The following is a 23,693-nucleotide window of genomic DNA, read 5'->3' on the forward strand; positions in this document are numbered from 1 at the left end:
TAATATTAAAAAAATAATATTTTAACTTTATATTATTTTTATTCAACATTTTTTATTTTTTTAAAATTTAATAAAATATTTTTAATTCAAATAATTTCATTACTATTAGTAAACTATTTTATAACTGTTTACAAATTTCTCGTATCATTTCATTCACAAACTAGCCTTAATTTGAACAAGAACTTCGACTATAGTTTTCCAAATCCAAATTTTATTAAAAGCCAACCGTGGTCCCGTGGGTGCCCCACTAATGCCAAGCTCACCTCACGGCCCAAACCCTCGCACTCTTGATCTCAAACCCTTGGAAACAAGGCGCGGGTTTTCTTGTCAGCTCGAAGGACCGTTTAGGAATGGCGAAGAAGAAAACAAGAGCCGAAGCTGAATCGGAATCAGGACCGAACGCACCGGATGCACGACAAAACGATGTCGAGCTCGTTAATGGCAACCCTCGTAAGAAGATTAAGAAGAAGAAGAAGAGAACGGACGAAGAAACAGAGGAGATACCCACTGTCAGCATAGCCGTGCCCGGTTCCATCATCGACAACACCCAATCTTTCGAACTCGCCACCCGAGTACATCTTTCCCTTCCCTCTATATACTTTTCCGTTTATCTGAACTCTATTTTCCCTCTGCTTTCGCTGCGTCTAAAGCGGTGTCTTTCAGTCATGTTATTTATCTTTTTCTCAATTTTATATTATTTCCGACTTCTCAGTTGGCTGGTCAGATTGCACGTGCGGCTACCATTTTCCGAATCAATGAAGTTTGTAACTATTCCTTGTTAACTTTTACTCGCTCTGTGTTTGACTGTTTAAATTGTGCATTAGAGAAATTAACTTTCTGACTTATCATGTAAAAAACGTATACATATTATGACTACATAACTAAATAATTCATAGGTATCTTATTCCCGAGATTGTTATTGTATTAACAGGTGATAGTATTTGATAACAAGAGCGATGGAGTGAACGATTTTACGACTCTGGATAGTACAGATGAGAATGAAAGTGGTGCGGCTTTTCTCGTAAGGATCTTGCGGTATCTTGAGACGCCGCAATATTTAAGAAGAGCTCTCTTCCCAATGCATAACAGCTTAAGATTCGTGGTACGGACTTTAGTTTGCGTTAATTTGTTGCCAGTAGCAATGACATTTATTAGTTGAATTTTGGTTGATATTTGATTAAAGTTGTTTGTATTTTGCATTTTGATAGGGAATGTTGCCTCCTCTTGATGCTCCACACCATCTGCGGAAGCATGAGTGGGCCCCATATCGAGAAGGTATGCCTAAATAGTTGAAAAATGTAAAATTGAGCGTAGTACTTACATTTTGAGACACTCATGCATAGGTGTTACTCTTGTATATGTCCCATGTACTTGGCTATGCCTATTTTAATTATCAAAATAATTAGTGATTGATAGCTTTCAATGCCTAGAAATAACCTCATTTCTTAGGATTATGTACTTCTGCTTTAAAGTACCAGCAATGCTAGTGCTGGATTTAGAGGTAGAAAGACATACGTACCATATGAAGAATCTAAGAGACAGAGTATGTTTTGAAATTCTTGTATTTAAGTAGCACAAAGGATCTTGAATTTGTTAATTTGACAGAAGACTTAAGATGGATGTTATGGGTGGTGACAATTCTTGACTTTTTTTAAGATAAATTATTTGTATTGTTGAGTTGATGCACAGAACAAATGGCAGGTGTCGTGAGCGTATAATTGGAAATAGTTTATTTGTCGAGGGAACATTGTGCATTGCACGTTTCTGTTGTTTGATGTTAAAATAATTAGCAATTTTAGTTTCAATGACTAGGTTTGCTTCCTTTGTTTTGGACCTTTGCCCAAAATCTTGATTTTGCAAATTTTCTTTATAGGTGTCACTCTAAAAGAAAGATCTACAGGCTCAGGAACACTCGTTGATGTGGGTCTAAGTAAGGTATAATCACTTCTGCTTGTTCTAAAGCTGTTTTGTGCAACTATCATAAACGTTAATTAAGTAAATGTTGTTGCTCTCTCTCTCTCTCTCTCTCTCTCTCTCTCTCTCTCTCTCTCTCCCCCCCCTCTCTTTTTTTTCTCTAAAAATTATAATTCTTTCTTCGATGTTGAGCATATCAAATTGTTTCACATCAACAAAAATAAGTCTTGCGTTACTGTTGGTGTAATGCTGCGAATTAAGTATGGAAAGGTAGTAATGGAATCCCACATTGTTTGGGAAGGAGAAGTCATTCCAGTTTATAAGTTCAATTTTCTTCTGCTTTATATAACCACTGACATCGGGATGCTGACAAGGTAGTAGGATTCTTACTTGAAAATCCTTGGGTGAAGCATATCTATGAAAATGTTCTTAATCTATGAAGATGTTGCCAATATAAGCACAAAAGATCATGCTTGTTAGTATGTATAAAAAGTGATAGCTGATGAACCAAACAAAGGGATAAATAACGACTCAACAAAGGATCTAGTTGCTTATAATGATGTCAATGAGCTCTAGCTTAAATGGCACTTCCTCCCCTTGTAAGAACTGGGAGGGGGATGCTCAAGACCCACTGAAATTACATGTAACTTACTAACAAAAAAATATTATTTCACTGGTAATGCAGAATATTGTCATTAATCAAGTAATGGAACCCCATAAAAGAGTTACTGTGGCTATGGGAATCGACCGCAATCTGGATGCTGGTAACATAAGAGATTTTTCCTTTTCCCTTTTCATAATTTTTTTCTCCTATATGTTGTTTCTTAATCGTATTCGTTAAACACTTATTATTGCTCAGTTGATTCCTTCTGCATATCCGAAATTCTGCTATCTATTTGATATTTATTTGAAGCATTAGATTTTAGTTAAGTTGGTTTGACATTCATTTTATTCATCCCACCTGTTTTGGCATCAGGATAAAACATTGGCTGTGAGTTCCATAAGCCAATGCAGCAGACGGAATTCTTTTAGGAAAAAATCATTTTTTATCATACCTTCGGGCATCCATATGCAATCTTCTGTATTTGGAAAAAAACTATATGATTAAATGGGGTTTATGATTCCTCTATTGCATTTATATAGATTTACCTCGTGAAATTGTCTCGTCCTCCAAGCCGAGGGAAGAAGCAGGAATTTATTGGGGGTATAGAGTTCGATATGCTTCCAATATAAATTCAGTATTTAAGGATTGCCAATTCAAGGTCTTCATTCTTTGACTCTGATTTTTTTGTTCTCCTCTCTTTTTCCTTTCAAGCCACAGTGTTGTTTCTTTGATAACCATTAATTGGAGGCCTTTTTCTATGAACTTGTGTCATATTAATCGCAGGGGGGCTATGATCGTATAATCGGAACCTCAGAGCATGGTCAGATTGTTAATTCATCAGATCTGACTATACCTACCTTTAGGTATGCTTCTGTTTGATGTCTTGATCGCAAGTAAGATATTTTTTTTAAATGGTGCTGCGGTTGTGACTTCCTTTGGCTGGCTGTTCTTTAGTGACTGGAGCTAATGTTGCTCTCAGCAAAATTGTAAATGGTGGCTCTTTGAGGTCTAAAAAGAGAACTGGTGAGTACTAGAAGATATGTATTGGGAACATGTCTCTGGGCTTGGGGCTACGACATGTCCCATAATGAGGTTGGAAAATGGGAAGAACAGAGATTGTTTTTCCCTCTTCTTGTTAGTTGATAGGTTGGAATGAAAGGGGAAGATAGGAAACTTTGAAGGTTTGTTTTTCTGGATAAGTAGTAGATTTTTTTTTTTTCTTTTAAGACAAATAAAACAGTCAACTGCACAGGAAGTGCACAAGAAAGTCGCATAAAGAATTCCACCATGCAATTCATTTTTTGATAAGTATAAAAAAAAATAGAAAGTCATAAAATGACTACCACTCTGCGATGTAGAATACTAATATATATAATAATTCTCAATTCAAATGATCTGTTTTGACAAGTGGGGCATTCGGTAGTTTCTATTTTACATTAATTTGTCAGGATTCGTGATATATCCTAGCATTCTTAACATCTTACTCTTTCCACCTTCAGTTACAAACCAAATTTAAGTATGCGGCAATATTACATCGAGTATACATCAAGATATAAATACTTTGGTTTACACTTCATGATTGTTAATCTGATGTTATGTGATTTTGCAGGCATCTGTTGATTGCTTTTGGTGGACTTGCTGGGTTAGAAGAAAGCATAGAAGAAGACAACAACTTAAAAGTATGGTACTACAAGAAAATTAATATCTGTCACTCAACACTTCTCAGGTTTAATTTTTTGTGAAACTGCTCGCCATCATTCTAGAACATTGTTTTGAATAGAGGACATGTTTGTAAGAGAATGATACGCCTACAACTATTTTACAAGTTATTTTACAAAGGACAGTGCTACACGGACCGATGAATTAACCGGAGAAATCAACTGATAAGTGTAAACCCACTTTTTTTATTTTTTTTCTTCTTTTCTTTTAATAATTTTTTATACATCTTTGAATATTTTTAAAAAATAAAAAAAATATATCAATTCACTAATATTCACTTTCTTAACTATTTAGTAAAAATAAAATCAAAAAATAATTCAATCGGTCACTTTTATCGGTTCAACTAGCATTTTCCTTTTACAAAAATGCTCTTAATTTTAACAGAGTTGTAAAAAGGGTTGTAAAGGAAGTTTCTATCATTATTCAAGATTTTATATCACTAGAGCTAGTTTAAAAAAAGCCATAAATACTGAATATTGTTCTTTTTTCTCCCCTTTTGCTTTCAGGGTAAAGATGTGCGCCAGGTATTTGATTTGTACTTGAACACATGTCCAAATCAAGGGAGTCGAACAATTCGAACAGAGGTACTCATATATTCTCCATTTCTGAGTTTCCCCACTAAAATATAATAATAATAATAATAATAATAATAATAATAAAAGTCTTCTCTAACTAATTTTGATCTTGCTCAATTTGCATCTTTATGGACAGGAAGCAATTTTTATCTCTCTTCAGTATTTCCAAGAGCCCATAACCCGAGCATTGCAGAGAGTGGAACTTTAAACTTCAAAGTTACTTCGAGTCAATTAACAGCTAGGTAATTAGGAATGTTTGGACTAGTGGCCTTAGTTGGTGTAACTCCTCAATCTATGATACAGTTTTAGGCATAAGAAAAGGTAGAATTATCCCCATCTGTCTTATTTCAAATCTAGGCCACTTGTTTTAGGCATTTTGCCAAGATTTTTAATTTATAGCATGTAGTCGAATTTGAACTGTAGATGGGGATGCTGTAACATAATGACTTGTTTACTCGATTTCTTTTCTTACATGAAACTTCTTGCTGGAGAACAGAATTTAAGGTTGGTTTGTGGTTCTCATTTGATGTATTTTTTCGAAATTCAAATAATGAAAATGTGCAAAAGAAAAATTATCTGTTGACAACATACTGTTGCCTTAATATTTAAAACTATTTTGGAGAATATTAGATTTTTCTAAAAGCTTATGCAGGTATTATTTTTCTCGCTCTCTCTAAATTTTCTCTGTCCCTACATGTAACTCTAATTTAGCAGCCTATAAAAAAACTCATTAATCATGATACAGTTTATTAAATTGTTTATTTAACTTCTATTTACATTGTTTTCTAAATAAAAATGTGTGTAAACGGGAGAGGTTCTTATAATGGAGGAGTCAAGTTCACGGTCTGTCTAATGCTATAAAATACTGACATAGAAAATGGCCAAATGGGTGGTCGTAAATGCATTCGTTAAGACTATGGTTTTTTAAAATAATAATAATAATAATAATAATAATGAACTTTTCTGTCGTTTTAAGAATAATGACATTGATCTATGGTTCAATTAGTATATCTTGTAGTAGAGAGACTTTCCTTTGTAGTTGTAAAGAGAGTGAAGTCATGGATTCTCATTCTATGGGTATGTTATTTCTTTGTACAAACAAATAAATGGAGAAGTTGTAAATATAATCGGTTATTCTATTTTTAAATTGTTGTATAGGGTTCACCGCTCACATCTTTTAAATGATCAAATTTAAATTATAATATTTAAAATTTCTCTTTCAAATCAAAGTCACGTAAATACTTCACCAAGTGTATTTTATATACCAATTTGATAATATAATTTTTCATATAATTATTACGGGTGACGTTATGGGTGTAACCGGTTTGGTCTGGTTTTAGATAAAATTTAGGATCGAATTGGTATGTACCGGTTATGTATTTTTCAAAATCGATTACGTTCCGGTTACTCTCTTAAACGCGTACATTTGATTTTATCGGTTTACGGTCCGAGCCAGTCTGATTTTTTGATTTTTTTTAAATGTAAAAAATGTATAATAAAATGTTACTTCTTATGATATAATGTTATTAATAATTTAATATATATATTTTATGTTTAAAACATATGATCAATTAATTTTTTATATTTAAAATTAAACTTTTATTTTATAAATTATAATAACATTATCTTATATATAATTATATTAATAACATATGATCAAACAAATTACAAATGTTCATATTTAAGATTAATATTTTATGTTATAATTTATAAATTATAATATGAAATTATTACATATATGATATATAATTATATATAAAAATTTCATATATAAGTATATATTATATATAAAATATTTTCTATAATGTATAAAATTAATTTTTATAAATATTTTTTTTTCCAACCGGTCCGGTCCGATTCCGGAAACTATGAAACCAAGACCGGATCAGGTCTAGCCGATTTTTATAATATAAGAATGGGTCGCAGACCAGACTAGTTCAAAAAGGACCAATTAGTCCAATTTTATTCGGTAGTCTGATTTTTCGATTTAAACTTACACTCTTAGGTGACGCATACATGCTATATTTCAACACGTCGCTGATATGAAAGTTTTGCACTAAAAAAAAAATGAGTTATATATTAGCTCATCAAGTGTAGCAAAACTCGAATGGAAAATACCACACGGAGATCAATTACATACGGAATCAAGGCAGGACTTCGGATAATGAGAGGGGCAATTTAGTCATACAATACAAGAGTGAAGGCGTGTTTGGTCGAGAATAAAATGATAAAAATGGACTCTACCGTAACACGCCACCCAGTCCCACTATTCTTCTCTAGTTGTGCGAGCGCTGGAGAGAGAGTCAGAGAGAGGGAGAGAGGGAGAGATCCTAATACGAGTTGTAACCCCGATATAGCACAAGCAGATTAAAGTTTTTCACTTTAATTTTTCAAATATTCGTTAGAACAAGGGACCGTTGGGGAGGCTCCCGCCACGGCGTGCCATGGCCCAGCTAGAGAGCCAGAGCCAGAGCCAGACCCCGAACCAGCAGCCCGCGGTCCTCAACACCAAATCTCTGATCTGCGCCCTCAACCTTGTGTCCCGCAACCTCCCCCTCCCTCCCGACCTCCACGACGCCGTTTCCTCAATCTACTTCGCCCCCGAGGACACTGCGGCTATTGCTGGCGGTGGCGCTGGACCCGACGACGAGGCCGTTCCCCGGAAGAGTTTGGTATGGATCTCTTAGGACTCCCCCTTCTCTTGTTTCGCTATGTCCCCCCTACTTCGAAAGGAGTTTTTTATAGGGCTTCTTTTTGGCTAATGGGGAATTTAGGTTTAGGATGGGTTTGTGGGTATTTGTGTGTCTTTATCATTGGTGTTTTCTGTTGGTTTGCGATTGTTCCTCTTACCTCTTGTGTGTGCGTGAATTTGTGAGTAATCATGTAATTGAATATCTGTACTGAAGGAGATTAGTGATTCGGGTTTTTTTTTTTTTAATAAGTAAGAGATAAATATTATATATATGAATGAAGTAGACATAACCTTTGTACACAGGAAGTATACAGAAGGACCCCTAATTACATTGTAAAAGTGATAAATTAAAGATAAGAAATCATGAACATTATCCCCATGCAATACAATAGTAGAAAACCAGCACGTTAAAGTGTGGAGAAAAAAATTCTTCAACTCGGCCATTGTGCGTTCCTTATCTTCGAAGAATTGTGCATTCCTTTCTGTCCAAATGCACCACATAATGCACAACGGAATCATCTTCCACACCGCAACCATTTGATAACAGCCTTGCATCTTTCTCTAACAATCCAACAAATCCACCACCCTTATAGGCATAACCCAAACAACATCAACCCTTTGAAAAGTCTCATCCCACATCACCCTAGTTACCTCACAATGTAATAAGAGGTGGTCTACAGATTCTCTATTCTTTTTACACATGTAACACCAATCCATCACTACACATCCCCTCTTCCTCAAATTGTCTGTAGTCAATATCTTCCCAAGAGCAGCATTCCAAACAAAAAAAGTTACTTTAGAAGGCACACGAGTCCTCCAAATTCTTCAAGGGGAACAGAGTATGCTCTTGTGTTGTCAAGATGTTATAATACGCCTTCATTGTACATATCTTATGATCATAAGACCTCCACGTCAATCTATCTCTCTGTGCCCTATAAGTCTCCATAAAATATAGTAGGCTAAAAAAATCTGAAACAATAGATAATTCCCAGTTATGGAAATCCCTAATAAAAAGAATGTTCCACTGGTGCTGTAACGCCCCAATGAAAGATCTAAACCACATGGCCTATACTCCAAAAGGACTAGTCAATGATACAATTGAAGCCCCATTGGAACCTTATAAAGAGCAAAAACTTCTCATTCCCAAGCAATGTGGGATCCCATACACCACCTACCCTTATCCATATCATATGGGGTATCACAATCTACCCTCCTTAAATTCCCGACGTCTTCGTCGGGCCTGTCCATTATAGGTGGCACGGCTCAAGTCCCACATTTCTGGTTGGGATAGGCTCTGATACCATTTGTAACGCCCCAATGAAAGACCCAAACCACATGGCCTATACTCCAAAAGGACTAGTCAATGATACAATTGGAGCCCCATTGGAACCTTATAAAGAGCAAGAACTTCTCCTTCCCAACCAATGTGGGATCCCATACACCACCTACCCTTATCCATATCATATGGGGTATCACAGGTGTGCACCATGAGAAAATGACCGCACATCCGCCACTGAAGTCTCCCTATTACCTGCAATGCAATATAGAGCCGGAAAAGCCCTTTCCAATGCTTGATCTCTACACCACATGGCCCTCCAAAAATTGATTCAATTGCCCTCACCAACAACAAAGCGAATTTGATTTACAAAACGTGGCCACCCCTTCCTTATAAATTTCCATATACCCACACCATACTCCCCTCTCACTTCGTTAGAGCACCAACCACCCCTAGCGACACCATATCTAGGGTCAATAATTTTTTTTTGGGGGGGGTTCTTTAGGGCTCAAGGTTGTGCCCTTGGTTGTTTGGAGTTTCTTTTCCTTTTTTTCTAGTATGAAAATCTAGAAAAATTCGTAGTTTGATTTTATTCCTTGTTTCTCCACTAAACCCTGAAGTGTTTTAGAAATTATGCATTTTTTTTTCCAGATATTTTTATTTTCTGAATGTCTCTCTCTTTTTTTTTTTTTGATAAGCTGAATTTCACTTATTATTATTATCATGTTGAGTCATTTTTTGTAATGAGAAATTAAAAAAAAAAAAAAAAAACTTGTTTTTTAATGTCAAATTGAAATGATTATGCAGGAAGATTGCAGTAGTTACAAAGGAGATCTGTTGGCCGACTTTGAGGATTCACTGCTGGAGCAACGTCCGAACTGCATGTCAGGTTCTGGATTGACTATATCAAGGGAAAATCGTTATCAGAGCCACATTCAGCATCGGTTGACTGAGCTTGAAGGTTAATTAAGAACCTCCACCTTGCGTATCATACTTTTGGTGCATGTAACTCCTAGCACAATGGGTAGCTTTATCAGGTTTTCCTTGCATACATTAATGTCAGATAGTACTCTCTGTTCTAAAAATAGAATAATTTATAGGTTTAGTTTGAGTATGAAATAGCATATTTATACATTTGGTTGCTTTAAAATGTTAAGGATCAGGAGACTAAAGATGGTGCTGGTTGTTGGTTAAATTTTGATGCTGCCTCTAGATCTTTATAACATGATTTTGCCAGCTCTAGATTCCATTTCGTGATCAGCACAGCATGAAATGTGCTTGTATGAGAATGTTCAGAAGCTTTCTCTACGAAGTGATCTGTTTTTAAGAATTAATTATTTCTGATTACAAGTCATTATCTAGTCAGTCTTTCAGAATGAATCACTTACGCATTATTATTTTTTTTGAAATTAGCATTGCCTTCAAATAGAGGCGAGGACCTACAGACAAAGTGCTTGCTTGAGCTCTATGGTATTAAGGTAAACTAGCCACACTAAACTAGACAATTGTGTGCCAGTTGTGTGAAATGATGGTAAGGAAGCATTTGGTTGTGCTTTATTAAATGGCTATTTTTCAAGCACACTATTATGTCATGGGTGGAAAAGACACACTAAACTATGACAATTGTATGCCAGTTGTGTGAAATGAAGGTAAGGCAGCATTTAGTTGTACTTTATTAAATGACTATTTTTCAAGCATACCATTATTTCATGGGTGGAAAAGCTCTTCAGGGAGACAATCAATCTTTGTTGCACCTCTTCCATAATTGTCTGATGAAATTTGTGTTTCGTCACTTGCGAAACATAACCCAATATGGCCTCTATAACGAGTCAATGATTTTACAGATGCAAATTTCTGTATTGCTTGTTGGCAGTTTATTAATATATGCACAAAAAAGAGTTCTTCTAGTAATTGTAAATGGACTCGTTTTCTGTTTGTTACTACTAATACCATGGGATGACATAGGTTCTATCCTTGTCGGTGAATAATTTTTATGTTTTATATGTTAATTAATTATTTTCTTCTTCCTAGCAGCTGGCAGAGTTGCAAAGCAGGGTTCGATCTAATGTGAGTTCAGAGTACTGGCTCCGTATGAAATGTGCTGAACCCGACAAGCAATTATTTGACTGGGGTATGATGCGTCTGCGTCGCCCACTTTATGGTGTCGGAGATGCTTTTGCCATGGATGCCGACGACCAATTCAGGAAAAAAAGGGATGCTGAGGTCAATTATTAGTTTATGCATATTTGTCTGAACTTTTTATCCATACTTATAATGAAGAAATTGGAAATTTGGGGTTATAGGTTTTATGGTGTCTTTAGAAAGTGAAGCTTCACATCATGGGATGTGCTTACACGCTATTCGAGGGATCTTGATTCCCAGCTATGAGTTACCTGAATAGATTTCGAATTTTTCTGATTATTTTAGCCATCAAGTTTCTAAAATTAACACAAATATTAGAAGAAAGCAAATGAATGCTGTATGACAGTGATAAAATAGTACAATTACTATAAATTGTCAAGTTTTGGCTTGAGAGACTCCCAGAAAGGGCCACTGATTGTGAGACTGATCTTCTTGTGTTTAACGTGATTTATGAGTTTATAGACAGCGTATATAGATCAGAAGATCCCAAATGCGAATCCATAATGTGGAAAAATAGGAATAATTTGTTCCTGCTGACATGTTCAAAACCTTTCATGCAGAGATTGTCAAGGTTAGAAGAGGAGGAGAAGAATCAGATCGAAACTAGAAAAAGAAAATTTTTTGCAGAAATTCTCAATGCAGTTCGTGAGTTCCAGTTGCAAATTCAAGCATCCATGAAACGCCGGAAACAAAGGAATGATGGAGTACAGGTATGCTATCTCTTCCTCCATCTGTCCCTTTTTACATTTCATGTGTATTTAAAATGGGAAATGGAACAGAAACAGGGAGATGGAAGTCAGAAATGCTGCCTTAAATTATATTGAAAACTGAATGGGAACGTTTGATTGATGAAGTAGGAATCATCTGAAAACTGTAGGGTAAAAGGGTTGAAGTGCTGGATGGCATTCCACGGACCTAGGTAAGTTTGTTAATAAACATTGTTGGAACTTTTGGGGGAGTATGTATAGGAAAAAAAAAAAAGGGTCAAGAATTGAAACAGTCATTCGATGATCATGGAAAGCATTGCTTCTCATGTATTTCATGAAATGCTCGAATGACTTTGAACTTCAAAACCGTGTCCCTTACTCCATTCAGTCTTAACGGCAGGACGAAACATGTATGCAGAACGTGGAAATATATTCAAACCATTGTTTTGTGTGGTATCATTATAACTTGATTATGAGTGTTAATCAAGTCATGTAGAACATATGTGGTACCTATCTCATGTAATTATATCACAGAAGTTACCGGAAAGTTTCTATATCAAGAAATAGGGGATTACATGTCTCATGTCTCTGTCACTCTCTATCTTTCTAAAGTTCTTTACCTTCTTTGGAAATGTCTTCGTATATCTAATTCCTACATTTTAAAAAACTATATTGTTTTCGTTACATCTTTCCTATGTGAGGAATGCTTTGGAAGAAACAAGCTACATAATCTTTTGAGACTGATTCTCTTTAGAAGATAATTGTTATATTTGTAGAGGGAGAGGCAGAGAATGAGTGAAGAACTTTATTGTTAATTTTTGTTGGAGTATATTGGTTATCACTTAAAGAGAAGGTAAAAGGAGCACTGATAAGTATTTTAACAGGCATGGCATGGAAGGCAAAGGCAACGTGCTACACGGTTAGAGAAATTGAGGTTCCAAGCTTTGAAGGCTGATGATCAAGAAGCATACATGAGAATGGTAAAAGAAAGCAAGAATGAACGATTGACAATGCTTCTGGAAGAAACAAATAAACTTCTTGTAAACTTGGGAGCAGCCGTTCAACGTCAGAAAGATGCTAAACAATCAGATGTGATAGAGGACTTGAAAGACTCAGAAGCTGATTCTCCTGAGGAAGAGATGGACATCATTGATTCCAGTCGCAATATTGAAACTAGTGATTTACTTGAAGGTCAAAGACAGTATAACTCAGCCATCCATTCAATTCAGGAGAAGGTAAGGATAAAGCCATAATGTGCATCTATTTTTTTTATCAGTATTGGTAAAGTGCATCTTATTACTCTCATAAAACATTTAGACTGCATGACATTTCATCGGAATGAGACTGTAATTGGTGGTTGCTATGTGAATGTTGAACAAGGCCTTCATGTAATTTGTAAGAAGAGCACAATTCCATATAGCACTTGTGCAGTATATGAGGTTTATCTTGCTCCTTTATGGTGAGCAGGCTGAAGCTTAGCAGTTTCCTCCTGGAAGTCACCCAGGCTCTTGAATGGGGCCATATATTGTTAATCATTGCATCTGATGTCAGCAAACTCGTATAGTCACATTTGTATGTCTGAGATTTAATTATGTTCTAGAATCTTTGTAGATTTTATAAGTGGGGTAATATACAAACAGATTCCAGCATACAGGGCCTGAATGTCTTTTTATCCCCCCCACCACCCCCAGTATATGTGTTGAACTGGTGAACTGGTTGACCAGTGCATCAATTTATTTGAGAATGCTTGATGTTGAAGAGTTGGATTTTGAAGAAATCATGACTGCAAAACTCCATTCAGCTCTTTATTTTTGGTTGATAATAATAGAAACCTAATTATAATACTCGGAAAATCATGAGGGAATCAGAGAACCTAACTGAGTTTAGTTTTACAGGTAACTGAACAGCCATCCATGCTTCAAGGAGGAGAATTAAGGCCATACCAGTTAGAGGGGCTTCAGTGGATGCTCTCTTTGTTTAATAACAACTTAAATGGAATTTTAGCTGATGAGATGGGGTTGGGGAAGACAATACAAACTATTTCACTGATAGCATATCTCATGGAGTACAAGGGTGTGACTGGGCCTCACTTGATAGTGGCTCCAAAGGCTGTATTACCAAATTGGATCTATGAATTCTCAATGTGGGCTCCTAGGTATGCAGGAAGCATTTCTTGAAACCGTCAATGTGAGCACGTGCATGCACGTTTTCTGTTTCCCTGTGTAAGATGTACTTTGAAATCATCCTTTGATTTTTTTTTGTGATCCAGTATTGCAGCTTTTCTTTACGATGGACGTTTAGATGAGAGAAAAACAATGAGGGAAGAGTTATTAGGGGAGGGGAAGTTTAACGTGTTGATCACACACTACGATCTTATCATGAGAGATAAGGCATTTTTGAAGAAAATTCAGTGGTACTACATGATTGTTGATGAAGGGCATCGGTTAAAGAATCATGAGAGTGTTCTTGCAAAGACTCTCGTCTCAGGGTATGATTGACCTTACTTGTCATGTTTTAATATGTATGATTATGTGTATTCTATTTTATTTTTCCTTACGGTCAAATATAACTGATGCATTCAAATAGGATTGAAGAAGTGACATCAGCCTCCACCTCTTGCTTTTGGGGGGAGGACATGCCATTTTGCACAAAGACCAGTGATGGCCCTTCTTGTTTCTTCTATCTGTTTTCTTTCAATGATTTTTTTAAGTTAAGTTGCATGATTGTGGTATGACTGTTTACCAAAATTGGCTGTTTACCTGCTCTATAACTGTTAAACATGGTAATCGAGAAATTAATCCATTAGTGGATTGGCTTGTGAAGCAAGGAGCAAGAGGGCACACAGGAATTCCGCACACTCCAGAGTATTCCAAAAGAAGTTCAAGGGTTCCTGAAACTTGACAAAATTGGCTTACCTACTATCCGTTGTAAATGGACCCTTTGTGTATAGGCATTGATACATAATAGAGTTAGGCAACTGGTCCACGCATCCATCTAGTTGCACATGTTACCACGGTTTTCCTCTGCCATAAACAAGAGTTCTATCAATAAAGCTTATGGGGAGTAGTCCTTTAAAAAAAAGTGGTAGGGAGTAACTTCCTTATTGTCTGCCTTTTTTATTAGAGGTACTCTACATAATGGAAAAAGATAAGCTTTTGCTCACGGACCACACTGAAAGAATGATATTGATGTATAATTTGGATCACACATCAGTCATAGTAAGTCCATTTATTTGGATTATTTTCTGTTCATAATTATGATATGTAATTAGAAATTTGAAAGCTTCTTCTTCTTTTCCCTTTTAACTCATAATGCATTACAATGTTTGGCCAAAGTAGAAGTTGCTTTTCAATGCCTTTTTAGATGATTGCTTGCTACACCCCCTTCTTGTAAGGTTAGGAATAGCATGTCGTAACATTATAATGATTTTACAAGTTTTTGAATTTGGATCACCTTTTATGTAGAAACCAAAAAACAAAATGAAAAACAATTCTTTGATTGAGTTTTTACTTGTTTACAGCTATCAGATACGACGGAGGCTTCTCTTAACCGGTACCCCAATACAGAATAGTTTGCAGGAATTATGGGCCCTGCTTAATTTTCTTCTGCCACACATTTTTAATTCAGTTCAAAATTTCGAGGAGTGGTTTAATGCACCGTTTGCAGACAAAGGCGATGTTTCTCTTTCAGATGAGGAAGAACTACTGATCATTCGTCGTCTGCATCAAGTGAGGACTATCTCCTAATCTGTGTTTTCTACCATTCTTTCTTGACTTGCTTGGTGATATTTCTTATTGATTCCTAGGTGATAAGGCCATTCATATTGAGGAGGAAAAAGGATGAGGTGGAGAAGTACCTTCCTGGAAAATCCCAGGTCATTTTGAAATGTGATACATCCGCTTGGCAGAAAGTATACTATCAACAGATTACAGATGTGGGCAGAGTTGGGCTAGATAATGGTTTGTTGCCTCTGCACCTGCAATCTATGCATCTGCGATTTCCTTCCTATTTTTTAAAAATATCAACGGGTAAAAAACCCAATTTAAAAATGAAGCTAATGTTTCTCAAAATGCTTATGATATTGGAAAATGCTTAATTTGGTAGGCGACTTCAAAGTTTTTATTTATTTATTATTCTACTATTAAAAACCGAACTACGGCTGTGGTTTCAATTTTCGGGCTGTCAAGAATGTTGGTGTGATCTTTGTGAGTGACCACTTCAAGTGAAATGCGGAAGGTTTAATATCATATCACCACTACCAAGACCTTTCTTTAAGAGAATCAAAGCCTAAAATATCAATACTATGACTTCCTGTACTTTTGGCTTTAATAAAGCATGGATAGTTTTTTCAAAATGTTAACTACACGGCTACCACCTTGTTTCAAGAAGCAAGCCATAATGACAATGCCATCCAGTGGCTTAAGAGCTCCCAGTTCCATATTATCTTCTAACTACTGCAGTTTTCTCATGAGAACTGCAGAATAGCTGTATTTTCCTTTTGATATCATTGAACTGTTCTTGCATATATTTTTCTGTTCATGTTGAAGTTTATCTTATATTTCAAATTTTGTTGAAGTAACCACCCATTCACCAAGTGGTAACAATTTGCAGGTTCCGGGAAATCAAAAGGTCTACAGAACCTGACTATGCAGCTCAGAAAATGTTGTAATCACCCATACCTTTTTGTTGCAGCAGATTATAATACATGGCAAAAGGAGGAGATAGTCAGAGCATCGGGGAAATTTGAACTTCTTGATCGTTTACTGCCAAAACTCCATAGAGCAGGGCATAGAGTTCTGCTTTTCTCACAGATGACTCGTCTCCTTGACATTTTGGAAATTTATCTGCAACTTCACAATTATAAGTATCTTAGACTTGATGGTAACACGAAAACTGAGTATAGAGGGACTCTAGTAGAACAATTCAATGCTCCTGACTCTCCTTTCTTTATGTTTCTCTTGAGCACTCGTGCTGGAGGTCTTGGTTTGAACTTACAATCAGCAGATACGGTAATACTTTTTGACATTGACTGGAACCCTCAAAATGATCAGCAGGCCGAAGATCGAGCCCATCGTATAGGACAGAAAAAGGAAGTTAGGGTATTTGTGCTGATTACTGTTGGATCAGTTGAAGAGGCAATCTTAGAGCGGGCAAAGCAGAAGATGGGCATTGATGAAAAGGTCATCCAGGCTGGACTTTTCAATACAACTTCCACAGGTTTGTAGTAATTAAATTTCATCCATCACTACTCCTGCATTTCTAAAATGTAAGTCCTCCCTTTGGGAACATCTGAAAAAATGTTTACGTTCTGGAAGTGGAATATCTTATTTCTTTGTATACCCTATATTTCCCTTTTTAGAAAACTAAGCAAGTTTCTCGTTGAAGGTCAGGGACTCCTATTAAAAGGTGGGGCTGTTTAAGGAAGATGCATACTTGTTTTTAATATTCGTGTTTAGAAACATGGAGGGAACATTTATTCATTTTTTTTCATTCTCTGCTTCAGAGCTGGGACAGTAATATCTTCACTATTTAGTGAGAAACTGGTTGGGCATCACTGCCACAAAAATTCCCACCCATTCCATGAATACCGTTGCCATGTTCCAGTAAAGATTTTATCTCTCAATCAACAGAAAAATGTAGTGTTGGATATAAATGTGTGCGCGCATGTCAAACCAGAAGCAGTAATATAAGGGAAGTAGACTACCTTTTAGGTGTCACGCAACTTATCTAGCAAAGTCTCTTGTCGTCATACCCGGATACTGAGCTTGGAGCTCAACCATGGCAGGAAGGATGGGCTTCGAATGGCATAGGTCTGCCTTCCCTTTTGAAAGCCCATATGTCAATGGTTCTCCAATGGACTACCTCAGGCATTGTCTGTGAGGTGTCTCAAACTTGCTACAGACACTTTGTAGGAAAGAACCATTTTTGTTGTGTTTTCTGTTCAAGTTCGATTTATCTTGGTAAGGTTTACAACAATTTGATATGTTGCATGCTTACTAGTGATGTATGTGTTACTCATGGGTTTTCTTACTGAACACCCGTTTGACTTGGCAAATCTTTATGCGTACAGCTCAGGACAGCAAGCAGATGTTAGAGGAGATCATGCGTAGAGGTACAAGTTCACTTGGGACAGATGTGCCAAGTGAGAGAGAAATCAATCGCCTTGCTGCCCGATCAGATGAGGAATTCTGGCTGTTTGAGAAAATGGATGAGGAAAGAAAACAGAAGGAGAAATACAGATCTCGGCTTATGGAAGAACATGAAGTGCCCGATTGGGCATATTCTGCTCCCGAAATTAAGGAAGATGAGACCTTAGGTATTGACGGTGGCGGTGTCACTGGAAAGCGTAGAAGAAAGGATGTGGTTTATGTTGATACTCTGAGTGATTTACAGTGGATGAAGGCTGTGGAAAATGGAGAAGACATATCAAGGCTTTCAGTTAGAAGGAAGAGAAGAGATCCTTTTGCATCCGAGGGAAATGCATCGGCTATACATAATGCAGTTTCAGAGGAAAAGGTCTTGGAGTTGGGGAATGAAAACATGCCTACGACAAGTGAAGATACCACTGCTCTGGCCCAAACCGCAGCCCCAAAGGGACCCAAGTCTGAAGATGCTGAGAAACATGAATATCATGGTGTTGCAGGAAGCAACTGGAATGGGCATATGTTTACATGGAATGCTCATAAGAGAAAGAGATCAAGCTGTGTTATCCCAAGCTCGTCATCGGATTCTAGAGGGCAGAATTCCAATGGAAGAGGTGGATGGACTTTTGATCAAGATGACTCAAAAAGAATATGAAACATGGATATAAAATATCCAATCGAGTACCTTAGCCTCATTGTATTTTTAGCCGCTATTGTAACATACAAGAGGCTCGAGCGTGTGCTGAGATGTTATAGGCTTACTGATATTCTTGGGGGCAGTGAGCTTTGGGTGATAAATTTAACTGGTGCAGTAATGTTCACTCCTCAACTTCCGGTCATTCTGCTGTTATTAGCATGTCCCGTATCGGCAACAACTTGAAGGTATTCCAAATGAGTAATTCTACATACAACCGTGAAGTGCATAACTGTTGCGTAATCGCTTTGAAAAAGAGTGGGGTCCACTATTAAAAAATTAATTTTTTTCATGTAGGTCCCATGTTTTATTCATTTTTTTAAAACGATTACGCGGCGGTTATGTAATTCACGGTTGTAAATATATTTTCTCATTCCAAATAATGGCATGCAATTCAATTATTTTGCTCTCTATGGGTTTCCATGGGAATCATCTGATTGGATAACCAACTTAAGAGACTCCTGACCGGTGTGCAGAGAGACTCCTAACCGGTGTGCAGAGAAAAGGAGGAATATTTGTATTGATGGTGTAGTTACAGTTGGTGAGGGAATTTCTTTTCTTTCAAAAAAAAAAAACGACGTGAGAGCATTGCGCAAGTATATGAATTGAAGCCGACTCTTGTGCTCGTGGAGAAAATGTAAAACATATCTTCGAAGTTGCAAGGTTCAGTGCAAGTAATTTAGTTTTCTTAAAATGCCATTTGAACTTTCTCTACCATTGTTCAGAAATCCTTTCAAAATAATTGAGAAAACATTGCATAAAAGTCAAGGTAAGCAGTCTTTTCGAGTGAACTCTGTTAGGAATAATTACGTTCACCTATTAATGTGAAATTGAAGGACTAAGTTTTTCTGTGGAGATTAACGCACAAATCACTCGAGCAGCTTGCTTGGAGATGATGCCAACATTCATTGAATATAGCTCCTACAAGCAATCCTTTGATTTCAGGAGTGCTCCAAATGCCCCCACATCATTTTCAACCAAAGCATTGTTTGAGAAGTGCAGACGTCAAGATGCTACGGTTCCAGTGCAGCAGGGAACATACTCCTGACTTCAAGAGTTTCTGCCTCGTTAACTCTGAAAGGTCTAATTTCATCTCATCTGAAGGTTCAGAAGGAAATCAGACCCGGGATAAGCAAAAGTGACGTCTTTTTCATGCCATATGAGTTGCTGAATAACGATGCCTGTATGCATAAATGATAACCATGCTCCTGAAGAACGTGGTCTTATATTCAATGTGATTTCCTAACAATTTGGGACCCACAAACTAAACTCACTCTGTCGGCAATTTGGGAGACGTTGCTAGCATGCACTTCCACCATTCGGTGCAAAAATAGCAAAAGACTTGAATCATTTCACTCCAAGGGTTTCCTAAATCCTAATAGCAGCCATAGTTGATCAATCCACAGTCTAAACAACAAAAGTAAGACTAATTATGATGTAAAACTTGCTGCATTTGCACTCACACAACCAGCAGCATTAATAATAATGTCACAACATCCCGTGCACAAAACTAATGAATACCCGGTCGCCTTTACTATATCATACTTCAAGAACCCACAACAAATGTTAAAGATAATGGAACGCTACAACCTTCACATTTTGAAGCATTAAACCACTGGTTTTGAAGCATGGAAATCATCTGGCATTCATCATTCGAGTTAGTTCTCATAGTTCCCTATCTTAACTTCTCTGACACCTCCAACTCTTTATCACCTAATGACTTGTATAGGCAACCCATTATGCAATGGAATTTGAATAAAGAATACTCATGCCAGCCGTGGCTGCCCATGCCTCCCATAAATTTGGATGGACAGCATAGCAAAATTTGCAAACTGAAAGGAAACTATGGTTACGTTTATTGCAAAGCATTCAACTAGTGAGTTTTAAACGCATCGCTCCCATCTATTTTATTACCTCGTCCTACATCCATCACAGTTAGACCTCTTATACAAAATATGCCTGATTTCATCTTCGTTACTAGCCCAGAATACGATAAACCGAAGGCACTCTTTCGATGCATGAAGCAGCATGCCGAGCAAAATGTCTAAAAAGGTTTGATATTAAGTAATAACAGGCCAATTTCCTGGGGTGTCTCCCAAAATCCAATTGAGGAGGGCACACACAGGGCATGCAGTAGCCAATCATTTACGAATCTGAAGTTTCATAACCTATAAAGCTGTAAACATATGTCTCCAAGTTTCAACCAAGACTTCGAACCACTAAAGAGATCCTAATTTCCAATTATCAACATCTACATTACCTCAAACAACTCAAAACAAAGTTCAATTTTATAAAACCGACGCAAGAAGCCTTATCCAAAGCACCTCATCTCTACACAAACCAATGAACCCCAATCAATCCAGATCGTCAAAGATTCTAGTCCTTACAAAAACTTAGGTACGTGACAATTGACCGACGTCCTCAAGTCTGATGCGTGGTCAAACTTACGTCCTATCATAAATTGAGAACTAGCAGTACTCGGTTTAAAAGATTTCCCAAAACACCTAATTCAAAAACTTTTGATAATATCCGAAACAAAGTGTGCCAAGTACTTAATAATACCAAATCCAAAATTCATGCCAAAATTTTAAATCCATGATAATCTCCCTCATAGAACAAAGATCGAAAAACAACAAAAAGGCAGACATAGATAGTTGTATAAAAGCGAAGCACGTGAAACTTAGTCCCGAGTAGGACCTTCTCAACGATAGGACTTCTGGAACCTAGCCCTGGCACCGCGACCACCGAACTTCTTGGGTTCGCAGCGCCTGGGGTCAGCGACAAGCAGGGTTCGGTCGTAGCGGACGAGTATGTCCTTGATCTCCTTCTTGCTCTGCTCGTCGACGTATTTCTGGTAGAAGGCGACGAGGGCCTTGGCGATGCTCTGGCGGATGGCGTAGATCTGGGAGGTGTGGCCCCCACCCTTCACGCGGATGCGCATGTCGACGCTTGCGAAACGGTGTCTTCCGAGGAGGAGGATGGGCTCGTAGGCCTTGAACCGGAGGATCTCCGGCTCCACAAGCTCGATCGGGCACCCGTTGATCTTGATCAGTCCACGCCCGCGCTTGCAGTATGTCACGGCCACAGCGGTCTTCTTGCGGCCGAAACACTGTACGGAATCCACGGTTGCCGCCATGGTTGGTAGCCTTTGAGTGTGTTTCGCTGCTGTGGTTCTTGAAAACCCTAGGGGCTGCGGAGAAGAAAGGATCTAAGCAATATGGATGATAGGTATTTTAGGGTTTGGCTAAGGGTTTTGGTGCGGCGATTTGGAGTTTGGAGTTGATGGACGGCTGTGATTGTTTGTGATAGTATGACTGGCACGTGGTCATAAGAAAGGGAGATTTGGTGTGGTGGCAGTCGGTGTATATATACTACTATGGAAAACTCTACTCATAGTCCAATCTAGCTTTTCACACTCCACACAAAAATCTACCTGACAAACCGGTTCGTGTTCAGCCTCCGGTCCAATTCGAAATTCATTTCCCGAAACTCATTTCTTCTTCCTCTCTCAAGGCAACTCAATTTCTTCCTCTCTCGACTGGGAGTAGCAGGACTCTTTCTTCCAACCTCACTCTCTTCTTCCTTCAATTTTCATCCTTTTGTTTCATCCTCTCCCATATTTTCATAATCATGATCACCTGGTTGTGGGCTAGAGCTGTTGGTGCTACAAAGGCAAAAACTTTTTTTTATTCCCCAAATGCTTATTCTCAATATAATACACCCACTTGCTATTTCTTTGCAAATTAACTCAGCTTTTATTGTTTTTTGCAGAAGATAAACGAAACCGAAGAAGCAGTACCACCAGGAAGCTACCAAAGTGTGGGCCTAGTGATCGGCGTGACCGGAATCGTGGGCAACTGCCTCGCTAAAATCCTCCCTCTCCCTGACACTCCGGGAGGCCCGTGGAAGGTCTATGGCGTGGCGCGTCATTCTCGTCCCAAGTGGAATGCGAAGCATCCAGTGCGACGTCTCGAACTCAGAGGAATGAAACCTATCAAATATACTGTGATTTTTGGGCAAGAGTTATTCTGAATATCACTTAAAAAATATATAATTTTATTTTTTTATCTTCATATTTTATATTTTATATTTCATAAAATATGAAAATAAAAGAATCAATTTATATATTTTTAAATGATGTGTAGGAATATGAGATTTATGAATATAATTTTTCTTTAGACAATAGTAAGGGAAAAAAAAATAAGAGTAAAGAAAAATTCAAACTTTATCTACTTAATTTTCGGTGCCTATTTTCTTTGCAAGAGTTGACACAGATAAACCATCGAATAAGAGCCTTGCGTAGAACGGAACAAGCAGCACTGATTTGGAAGAACAAGCAGCACATAGAGCCCCACGCACGTTTATCATAGAATAAAAGAAAAAAAAAAGAGGACGTCACGTTTCGTGTGCGTACGAGAAAAAGAAGCAAGTGTATAGAAAGACTCTACTACTATATACTCGATTTGCAAATCAATTTAAACAAAGATTTATAATTATATTTATCAAATGAATTAATTCATATAAACTTAGTCCATGTTTGAGATTGCGATGAAAAATATAGTTTATAAATTTGAGACTTATAACTTAAATAATAAGTTTTACTATTAAAGAATTATTTACTATTTGATAACTATATATTTAAAGCGTTTTCAAACATGTTCTCTCCATATGATGGGTTCATCACAACCCTTACACCAAAAATTGATTATTTTGTTTTTTATTTCTTTGTCTTTTTCTTCGTTTTAATGGCGAAGCCTCTATTTTCGTGGTCGAGCATCTGTTCTCTCCATTATCGTCTTCTTCATCTTTTTTGTGGGCAAGCATCATTGTAGTTTGGAGGGCTAGGTAATGGGTTACTATGGTCAGGCATCTTCATCATATTTGTTATGGGTTTCTCTTTTGGTTGCAAGGAGATCTTCATGGGTATTAGTTTTCGATGTTTTGATGGTCTCTGTGATTAGATAGGGACAGTTTACAAGTGAAACTAATAAAAATCTGTCATACTATTTAACGGATGCAGGTGGGAAGGACGTGAAGTAGTGCTGAGGTGTGTTGCCAAAAATCCAACCCTCCGACCTAGGCAAGTGCAAGGGCTAAGGTGGCTGAGTACCCATCCACATAGGGTGGGTAGCAGGGCTAATAAATATTGTGCTATGTATTTTATATAATTTTCCGTCCTCTTTTAGACTCAAAAATTAATTATACCCTGAATGAAGAAGGAAAAATC

The 23,693-nt window shown here is 37.3% G+C and overlaps 3 protein-coding genes across 3 annotated transcripts; 2 read left to right on the top strand and 1 right to left on the bottom strand.

The window, feature by feature from the left end:
* The first annotated feature begins 237 nt into the window (after positions 1–237).
* On the top strand, positions 238–5,318 carry LOC109005869 (putative methyltransferase C9orf114 homolog). The gene is made up of 11 exons (XM_018984945.1): positions 238–572; positions 713–760; positions 932–1,102; positions 1,209–1,275; positions 1,874–1,935; positions 2,600–2,678; positions 3,058–3,176; positions 3,302–3,381; positions 4,128–4,197; positions 4,744–4,821; positions 4,949–5,318. Exons 1-11 carry the CDS (start codon positions 351–353, stop codon positions 5,018–5,020), a joined length of 1,068 nt encoding a protein of 355 aa, XP_018840490.1. The 5' UTR covers positions 238–350; the 3' UTR covers positions 5,021–5,318.
* Positions 5,319–7,074: 1,756 nt separating this feature from the next.
* Positions 7,075–19,160, top strand: LOC109005867 (probable ATP-dependent DNA helicase CHR12). Its single transcript, XM_018984943.2, has 13 exons — positions 7,075–7,484; positions 9,588–9,741; positions 10,194–10,258; positions 10,815–11,003; positions 11,483–11,632; positions 12,514–12,864; positions 13,525–13,784; positions 13,899–14,117; positions 15,150–15,357; positions 15,435–15,588; positions 16,241–16,846; positions 17,700–18,654; positions 18,943–19,160. The coding sequence occupies exons 1-12, from the start codon at positions 7,257–7,259 to the stop codon at positions 18,425–18,427; spliced, it is 3,312 nt and encodes a 1,103-aa protein (XP_018840488.1). The 5' UTR covers positions 7,075–7,256; the 3' UTR covers positions 18,428–18,654; positions 18,943–19,160.
* Positions 19,161–20,957: 1,797 nt separating this feature from the next.
* On the bottom strand, positions 20,958–22,468 carry LOC109005868 (40S ribosomal protein S16-like). Its single transcript, XM_018984944.2, has one exon. It carries the CDS (start codon positions 21,600–21,602, stop codon positions 21,168–21,170), a length of 435 nt encoding a protein of 144 aa, XP_018840489.1. The 5' UTR covers positions 21,603–22,468; the 3' UTR covers positions 20,958–21,167.
* Between the last annotated feature and the right edge of the window lie 1,225 nt (positions 22,469–23,693).

This window comes from Juglans regia, chromosome 12 (genome assembly GCF_001411555.2).
Source record: "Juglans regia cultivar Chandler chromosome 12, Walnut 2.0, whole genome shotgun sequence".
NCBI lineage: Eukaryota > Viridiplantae > Streptophyta > Magnoliopsida > Fagales > Juglandaceae > Juglans > Juglans regia.